The sequence below is a fragment of the Herpailurus yagouaroundi genome, unplaced genomic scaffold (assembly GCF_014898765.1).
Source record: "Herpailurus yagouaroundi ecotype Mexico unplaced genomic scaffold, PumYag 192, whole genome shotgun sequence".
NCBI classification, from domain to species: Eukaryota; Metazoa; Chordata; class Mammalia; order Carnivora; family Felidae; genus Herpailurus; species Herpailurus yagouaroundi.
Window position 1 is genome coordinate 11,386,320 of NW_024412423.1, and position 9,623 is coordinate 11,395,942.

At 45.5% G+C, this 9,623-nt stretch overlaps 1 protein-coding gene across 1 annotated transcript in view; it reads right to left on the reverse strand.

Annotated features, from left to right (window-relative positions):
• Positions 1 to 8,800: 8,800 nt before the first annotated feature.
• Positions 8,801 to 9,623, reverse strand: part of PPIC (peptidylprolyl isomerase C) — a 12,610-nt gene continuing 11,787 nt past the window's right edge. Inside the window, exon 5 of the mRNA XM_040444332.1 lies at positions 8,801 to 9,449. Within this exon, the coding sequence (XP_040300266.1) occupies positions 9,321 to 9,449 (129 nt within the window). The 3' untranslated portion in view covers positions 8,801 to 9,320. The remainder of the gene's footprint in view (positions 9,450 to 9,623) is intronic.

Here is a 9,623-nt window from a genome sequence, read left to right on the forward strand (position 1 = left end):
AGGTGTACAACATTAATGAGTCAACAATTCTGTACCTCACCCAGTGCTCAGTGCGGTAAGTGTAGTCCCCACCTGCCACCGTACGATGTTATTACATTATTGCTGATTATATTCCTTGTGCTGTACTATTCATCGCGGTGACTTATTTTATAACTGGAAGCTCATGCCTCTTAATGCCCTTATTTTGCTCATCTCCCCACTCCCCTCCCCTCTGGCAACCACCAGGTTGTATCTGAGTCTGCTTGTGTGTTTGTTCATTTGTGTTTTAGATTCCACATACGAGTGAAATCATATGATACTTGTCTTTCTCTGGCTTACTGTGTATCATAGCAAAGTGTTCCTTCTTAGCATTTAACCAAAGAACATGAACTCCGTGAGAGCAGGGCCGTTTTCTGACTTGTTTACACTCCATCTCCATTATGGGTCCAGGAGTAGATCTCAGGAGCCACTGTGGAAGGAGTAGGTAGCCAGCACCCTGTCTTCCCAGCCCCAGCTCAATGCTGGCTACATGCTCCACAGCAGAAGCTTCGTAGATGCATGTGGAGCCAATGACCTTGAGTTAGGGTTTGCTAACATCTTCCCAAGTTCCCATGTTTCATTACATCCCGATTGTTCTGAAAACAACTGTCTTCTACAGTTTGCTCATGAACTTCACATACAGAGTGGTAATAGGTTGGGTAACTACACACTTGGATGATTTCTTAAACTCTCCTGTTAACAAATGATTAAGCTAATTCAGTGATTACAAACCCTGGTTGTGTGACACCATAGGGCATGGGTTTCGAAGTTTGGACCCAGGACCAGCATCATCCGAGAACTTGTTAGAAATATAATTTCTCAGGTCCTGCCCCTACAGTCTTAGATGCTCTGAACCTGGGGCCTGGAGATCTGAGAAGCCCTTTAGATGATTCTTGTGCACAGAAAGTGTGAGAACTGTAACCCTAGGACATTTCAAAGTATTTTCATGTGTATTTTTTTATATGTTTCAATTTTTTTTTGATTAAAAAAAAAACCCTCAATACTTCCAGGGGAACCGGACACAAAGTTAAATCAAGTCAGGATGGTACAATAGAAGCCTGGTGATACCTTTAGGACAACAGTCCAACCCGTCAGCATGTCAACAAAACTAACAAGGTATTTTACATGTAGTAAAAGGTAAGAACCATCACACTTAGAAATTGTCTTCCTTCACAAGAACTGTTATATCTGGTTATCATGGTAATTTTTCCTCAGCACAGAAGGCAGCAAAATGTCTTTCTAAATCCTTAATATCTTTCTAAATTTGAAACCGAGTAAACTAGAATCTTTGACTTCATGGAACTTACAGAATAATGTGATATTGGATGCCTAAAAGCCCCCAAAATTTGTCATTATGAAGTGTGTCAAGGGCTCTGAAGGACTATGAAGAAGGTTTACGTATGCACAGAGAAGATACCTAATTTAGATTGGGGCGGGGGCAGGACCCTTCCCTGAGTGAGTGACATTGAATCTGAGACCTGAAGAATGCTGGAGGAATTAGCTGGGCAAAGAATGCAAGTAGGGAGAATGTGTTCCAGAGACATCAGCAGGTTCTAAAGCCTTCAATCAGGAGAGAGCTATAGCCAAGCTCCCCATGGAAGGCCAGAGAATGTGGAGCATAGTGAGGGGCTGGGGCCAGATCCCACAGGGCTCCCCTCGGGAGGTGGCCTTCAAGAGTTTGACTCCTAGCCTGCGTGCAATGGAAAGCCATTGATGGGTTGTACATAGGAGGGATGTGATCTATTTTATTTCATTCAGGTTTATTGACAAATTTTATTTTTATCTTTCATATTCGTTTATTAATTAGGCATGAGACATTTTAAAACATGAATTTTTAAAAATCCCCCGGACAGCTGGCAAACAGCAGCAGGCAATCGTCAGTTTGGGGTCATGCACATGGTTTGTCCCTCTTGAGCCAACTTAACAAGATCACTCTGGCTGCTCGTGGAGAATAGACTGGCCACGTGCACGATCCAAAGCAGAGAGACTGTTAGGAGGCCCCTTGAATAATCTGGGTGACAGATGACCTTCTGTTTTAGGGTGGTAGCAGGGACGAGGATGAGACACGGATATGTGAGATCTATTGCACACCTACCGGTGAACTTGCTGGTGGACTTGAACGTGGAGGGTAAAAGGAAGGGAGAAAGAAGTCAAGGCTGGGTTTTTGGCCGGCACAGTTGGGCCGATGGTGGTGCCGTTCATTGATGAGGGCTGGGGGTGGGAGGTGGGGACCTGCTATAGGCTGAATGGTTGTGTCCCCCTCAAATTCATACCTTGAAACCCACTCCCCTGTGTGATGGTCTCTGGAGGCGGGGCTTTTAGGAGGGGATTAGGGCAGGAGGGCAGAGAACTCCCTTGTTGCTTCCACCATGCAAGGCTGTCGCAAAAACACGTGAGTCCTAAACCAGGAAGAGGTTCGTCACCAGTCCCCAAGTTTGCCACCAGCCTCCAAAATGGTGAGAAATAGATTTCTGCTGTTTGTAAGCCACCCAGTCGATGGTACTTTGTTGTAGCAGCCTGAATGCAAACAGGACCCTTGTCACCCAGGGAGCTCCAGGTTTGGGGATAAATTCTTTCCTTCTTGGTCTCTTCTCCAGTGGATATACTGTGACTTCTCCTTTATGAGTTTCATCTGCAGCAGCATGAAAGCAAAACTACATGCAACACTGTCCCGCCCCCCCGCCCCCCCTCCCCCCCCCCCCCCCCCCAGCTGAAGGAAGCTCGCCTAGATCTTTCCCACTGTGGTGATCGGTTTGTGCCGAGGCCTCTTTCGCTTCTTGCATGAGGGTTGGGAACATGCTCTGCAGCCGGGAACAAAGCAAAGCACAGAGAGCTCCATACTGCTGCCTACCTGAGTCTCCAGGTGGTGTGTGGGGTGAATGTACACACTTCTGTCGTTGACCCCCTCCTCCAGGCAGGCCACGTGAAGCCCCCAACAAACAAAGATTCGACCGTGGTCTCCGGAGCGGACGCCACGACTTCCACAGTACAGAAGGCTGGAGAGAGTGATTTCTCATCACCTCTCAGGTCAAATCCAAAGTACTCCCCTGGGGCCTGGTTCTCTACCAGCTGCCCACAGCCAGCCACGCTCATGACCACGGTTTGACACTGAAGCCGGCTAGCATCCGCCGCAGACACCGCCCCTTAACCTCACCATCCCCTGGGTTTCTTCCTCTTTAATGTCTGACGCCCACCTCATTTTGGACCATCTACTTCTACCAAGCCCTTCACACCTCCACTCAGAAGGTAAAGAGGAAAAGCGTAAGTTGTTAGAAGATTACAGTCTTTTGAGGAAACAGTGGGAAGATGCATGGCCGCGTTTAACAACCTTTATGGTCCTGCGAGATTTTAAGTACCTCATGGTATAAATGCAGACCTATTGTTTTTGGTTACCGGTTCTGAATGTACTTGCTGGGCATCAGTTATGTGTAAAATACCGGGGAGGGGGGGGATTACAATGAAGATCTAATCCTTGCCTTAGAGGAGCCTCCAGTCCAAGAGGAGATGGGAGACAGCAAGCAGGTCAGTAAGTAAGCAAGCAGTTAGAGCCCCCACCGGGGAGGAAGTTTCCAGGGAGGGCTCCCTGAGGGAGCCCTGTACTGAGTCCTAAAGCCACGGGGAGCAGAAACGCGTGCGGGAGGCTGGCGAGGCAGAGTGAACAGTTTGTACAAGGCTGGGAAGCAGTTCAGGAGTTCTGAGGTCTGCTGTGACAGGGACAAATGAAGTCGTGAATTTTCTCTGCTCCAGGCTGACCACTTCTTCTTCCTCTCCTCCTGACGTCCCGTCACAGTGTGGGTACTGCTGCCCAGAAGAGGCACAGGAAGCAGACCTCTTTTTGTATCCAGGTTGGAAGAAAAGACTCAGGTTTCCAAATGGAGGTATCTAGGGGCGCCTGGGTGGCTCAGTCGGTTAAGCGGCGAACTTCAGCTCAGGTCATGATCTCATGGTTCATGAGTTCGAGCGTCACGTCGGGCTCTGTGCTGACACCCCGGAGCCTGGAGCCTGCTTCGGATTCTGTGTCTCCCTCTCTCTCTGCCCCTATCCTACTTGCCTGCTCTCTCTGTCAAAAATAAACATCAAAAAAAAAAAAAAAAAAACAATTTCAAATGGAGATATCTATCCAAATTACAGGACATACTATTTGCCACCTAGGACAGAAAGGGACCAGAGTTTGAACAGCCAATTGAATAGCACTTTAAATAGCACACTGGGAAGAAAAATCCTTCCCACCCTCTCAAAAATGAGTGGATGTGGCAACAGATGACTCCTAATAAAAGTTCAGAAGTGGGCGGTGGGGGCATATTGGCATGTTGAGTTCTCTCCAGATCCTCCAAATCTGAGAGCCTCGAGCGTTCTCATAGAAGTAGTCACAGGGTGAAAATTCCACGTATGGATTTGGGGTTACATATTGTTGTGACTTTAATATTTGTGAGATGGACTTTTCTTCCCCCCTCTTCCAGACAGGATTCCTGTGACTAGCCACTGTAATTCTGATTTAGTGCCGGTTTTCTTTCCATCACTCGAGAATGTCAGCAACACTAGCGAATCTCCAAGCAGGTGATGTTATATCACACCTAAAACTTAGGCTTGGCTGAAATCTGAAGTCCACAAGATGAATTACAGACTTAAGTGAAAGCCGTTAGGTACTTAACAGCACAAAAATTTTCCATTACAAATACTGTTTTTCCTCTTTCTTAATTAAAAAAAAAAAAAAATGCCCTGAGGGGGGCTTTGGATTTCCAAGCCTTCCAGATCAAAGATTCCTTCAGCCCTCTGAATTATAGGAATGTTAAAAACAAAAACAAATCCTTTTTCTGCTATAAAATCCTTGCCATGTTTTTGTCTTTATGTAACTCAAAACGGCTGAACTAAAATATGAGGCTGGTGAGTTCTGTTCAAAACCTAAAAACTCATCTGAAATGGAGTAGTTAAAAGTTTTGAAAGTGTCATTCTAATCAGTCTGTCCCAAGAATAAATTTTACTAGAATTTATCTTATTTGATGATCCTCGAAATTGCAAAATAGCACTTAGAATAAAACAACGTATGGCTATAAGGATACCGCAATGTTTTCAACTGTGGGTTAAAGTGATTCGGGATCAAAATTTTAATAATTTGGGCACGGTGGTGGTGATGGCCAGTATAATTTTCCTCTGAGTCTGTATACGCCCTTGGCTACTATGTTTCCTTTTCACCGCACGGTCGCCAAAAGAGTGAACTGTTAGTTTCAAAAGCTTTTGCAGAAAGTAGAGGCTTTTTGTAAAGCAGTAGTTTAGAGTTGTGAGTCTGCCGATGGTTTTGGTATAAGGCGCAACTCTGAGCCTACAAGAAAGAAACAGCTTTGAACAGGGTGTGTGTTGTGAGCTTATCAGCCGCCTGGCATATAGCACCTTGCCTGACAATTTACTACATGGGCGATAAGTGGTCTCAGAATTTCAGCACTTTGAAAATGAACTCCTTTTTGCTTTGTCACTAGAGATGTCTATGATTATGCTCATGCTAATAAAAGCACTACAGGACGAACTCTGTGCTCCTGTGCATGGAGACATCAGTGGCTCATGTGCCCTCTGACATGAGACTTAAGGCACTTCATATATCTAACAGGTATTTGTTGCCAATTTCCTGACATGTTACCTTAAAAAATTTTTTTTAAATAGCCTTTTTTGGGGGTACCTGGGTGGCTCAGTTGGATAGGCCGGCTCCAGATTTCAGCTCAGGTCATGGTCCCAGGGTTGTGGGATCGAGCCCCACGTTGGGCTCCACGCTGAGTGCAGAGCCTGCTTGGGATTCTCTACCTCCCTCTCCCTCTCCCTCTGCCCCTCTCCCCAGCTTGTACTCTCTAAAATAAAATAATTTTTTTAAAAAATGAAAAAATAGATTATTTCTAATTATTAGAAATGTATCTTAGAGAAAAATTGGGAGACCAAAAAGGTAAAAAAAAAAAAACCAAACCATAAACATAAAAGAGTTTAAAAATCCCACCATTTTATTTTCTTCATGTCAATTTATATGTTGTTGCATTTGCTTTATGAGAATGCATTTACATACTTGAGATCAAGCTGCATCCAAAATTTCTACTTTTTTCTCAAAAACAACCATTTTCTCATTTTTCTCTAAGTTTTGTATCATCGTCTTAATGAACACATGTTCTTCTGTTACGGGACATGTATTTTATAACCATTCTGGGACAGTCAAGTGGCTTCCAGGATTTTGGGATCATAAATAAGCCTGCAGTTCACATCCTTTTTTTTTTTTTTTTTTTTTTTTTTCATAAACTCTATGAGTTTGGGGCTCAAACTCAAAACCTTGAGGTTGAGTCGCATGCTCTGCCCAATGAGCCAGCCATGCACCCCTGCAATTCACACCTTTGTACTTAAAACTATTCGATATTGCTGTGTTAGACAAAGATGTTAGCTTCCAAGTCACAAGCAATCAATTTGCCCTGGCTTAAGCAAAAAAGGAAATGTATTAGCTCGCATAGCTAAAAAGCTAGGGGTGGAGATGGGCTTCAGGCATGGCGGGACTCAGGGGCTCGATGGTGTCTTCCGAAATACATCTTTCCGTTTCCTGGATCCGCTTCCCTCTGTGTCAGTTTCTCAGCCTTGCTCCTGTACAGTCTCTGAGAGGAAAGACTGCCACTCTTTCCCAATATTTCCACTGGGAGTCCCACGATTGAGACTCATTACCATGACTTGGGTCAAACACCTTTCCCTGAACCAGTCATGGGGCCCAGGGTGAAGGAATGTCTGGTTAGCCTTCAGGACATCCCCGCTCCCTCTTCCACCTCACCCCCTGCCACCCTCACTCTGCACACCCGGACTCTGATATTTCTTGAAGCCACCAGCCTGACCGTCACCCAGGCCCAGTGCCTCACACACTCTTCCCTCGGTGTCCCCCGGGCTTGCTGCCCCCTCACTTCCTTCAGCCTACACTCAGGACTTCCCGGACCACCTCACCTCTTCAGTCTGTCCTCTCTCTGTGCTATTTCTCTCCAGAGACTTACACCTACCTGATGTCCTGCTATATATTCATGTGGCAAATGTTTGAATTATTTGTTTTCTTTCATGGGAACCACTAGGCTGTCACTGTGAGCAGCTCTACCCAGCCCTCAATAAATACCTGTCAAGTGAGCTAATAAATGAGTTTGGCATGCCATGGATATACCCGTCCGTAGGGTCAGCCTCCCCTACTGATACGAAATACTTGCAGCAGTGGTGTGATTCCCCAAAGAAAATGGGCAGCCATGCCCAGATGGCAGGGAGAACTGGGTGCTGGACCAACCAAACACCGGGGCCCATGACCATTTCACATCTCTTTCAAAACCAAAGTGCCAGGAATAGGACTTAAAATACGGATGTGAATGCTTTGAGTTTCTTTTTTTTTTCTTCTGATTTGTAAAAATGTTTATTTTGAGAGAGAGCACAAGCAGGGGAGGGGCAGAGAGAGAGAGGGGGGGAGACACAGAATCCGAAGCAGGCCCCAGGTTCCAATGCTCAAACCCACGAACCGTGAGATCATGACCTGAGCCAAAGACCGACACTTAACCGACTGAGCCACCCAGGTGCCATTTGAGTTTCTTGATGTTTAAAATAGCTCCCCTATTTAAAAAAAAAAAAAAAAAAAAGACTCTCCTCATAGCAGACAAAACAATCTTTCTTCAATGCAGACCGCATCACACCCTTCCCCAACTTAACACGGATAGCACCCCATTGTACAGTGTATAACAGAAGAACCTGGCTGTGGCACCCAGGCCCGCACAATCCAGTCTCAGCCTGACTCCTCCGCAGCCCCGGAACCCACACCTTCTCACCCGGGGACCCTCCGGCCTCTGCTGGCCTCTCTGCCTGACCCCCACCTACCCTGTCAGCCTCAGGCCTCCGCTCCAACGTCCCCTCAGGAGACCCTTCCTTGACCACTCAAACAGGGTTCCTCTTTCACCTGCTTCACACACATGGGTGTCTCTTCCTCACCCCATCAGCATCCTGTCACCTTATTTATTCTGTCTCCAGCTCTAGAATGTAAGTTCCGTGGGGTCCTTTTTTTGCTGTTCTGGAACTCCAAACTGGTACCGGGCATGTCGAAGGCCTTCAGTGAATTTTTCTTAGAAAAAAAAAAAAAAAATGAGCAGGTTGCTCACCAAGAAGGTTACAGCAGCTAACACCCCCGTCGGCAGTGAGAATGCTCATTTCATCTCCCATCCAGTTGAGATGAAACAATTTGCTTAGAATACAGCCCAAGAGATGGAATTTTTTTCAAAGGTAGTTCTCAAAATTTATTTACTGTTTTCTTTTTTTTATTGAAGAGCTGGAATCCTGGGGGGGTCCTGACTGCGTGGGTCCTAGAGGAGAAGCACCGGGGCCGTTTTTGAGCAGAGCCTGCCCCCATTTGAGGCCAGGCACTCTGTTCCACCCAGGTATGTTCCAGCAAGGCCCCAGGAGGGTTCCACTTTCTCATCCGGTTTGAGCAGCCCGAATCTTCGTGCCCACTGTGTAACTAGGGAAAAAAGGTGCCCTTTTGTTGCAGTGGGACTCAAGGGAACTTTTTCAAACTGTTACAGTGACTAAAAATTAGTGAGTTAATCCACTCAAGTGTTTGGGATGTGGTCAGGCGTCATTTGTGTGCATTCCCATCCCAAATTAGCCAATCGTGTTGGTATTTTGATGGGCAGAACCCCCTCTAGTCTGTTCACTGTTAACATCAGAGTACGTATATTTTTGTACATGGATTTTTTTAAAGAACTTTAAACTAAAAAAAAAGAAAAAAAAAAAACTCTTGCAAAAAGAATTGACCTATGTAAAAAGCATTTAATATAGAGAACACAGAAGCACCTTCCACCAGGTAAAAGTCCCGATGACATACATCTGATTGCACTAGTCACATCTCTCTTTACCTGCAGAGAATTTGTTTGAATATAAAATAACAAACTTCATGTCCCCATCTTCTTCAGACAAATCTTCAGCATCCCTCAACCTGAGGATCACATTTAATTCAGCAGAATAATGATTGTGCTCATAGAAAGAAAAGAGATCATCCAAAGTCTTCTAGTTTAAAAATAGCACCATTGGAGAAAGAGGATATGTCTTCTAAGTGCAAAGTCCCAAGGCAAGTGATTTACTGCAGTTCATGCAAAGTAAACACTGAGTGGCTGATGTTCTGAACTTCCCTGTGATCCGGGGTAGAAAACAGAAGTAAAAACAAACCCAAACAAAACAGAAAGGCAAACAATAACTTTGGAGAATTAAAAGACACACACACACACACACCATCCCTGCCAGAGTGTGTTCTTTGTTTTCTGCCCGTTGTATCACCAGTCAGGGACCTCGACCACGAAGGGTGTCTTCACGTCTACCTTGCCACTGCTGACGATGGTGCAGTCGGTGAGCGGACGGTCGTGCCCATCAGTTGGCTGCAGTTCTATGGAGTGGACCACTGTCTAGGAAAGACAAGCAGACCCATGGCTCGCTTCTGATTGGCAACCATGGCGGTCAGAAGGTGAAATCGCTGCCCAGTCTGAAAGCCCAAGTGGGAAACCAGGATTTTTTTTTGTTGTTTTGGGGGTTTTTTTGTTTTTTTTTTGTTTTTGCTTTTTATTGGTTTTGTGGGGGGG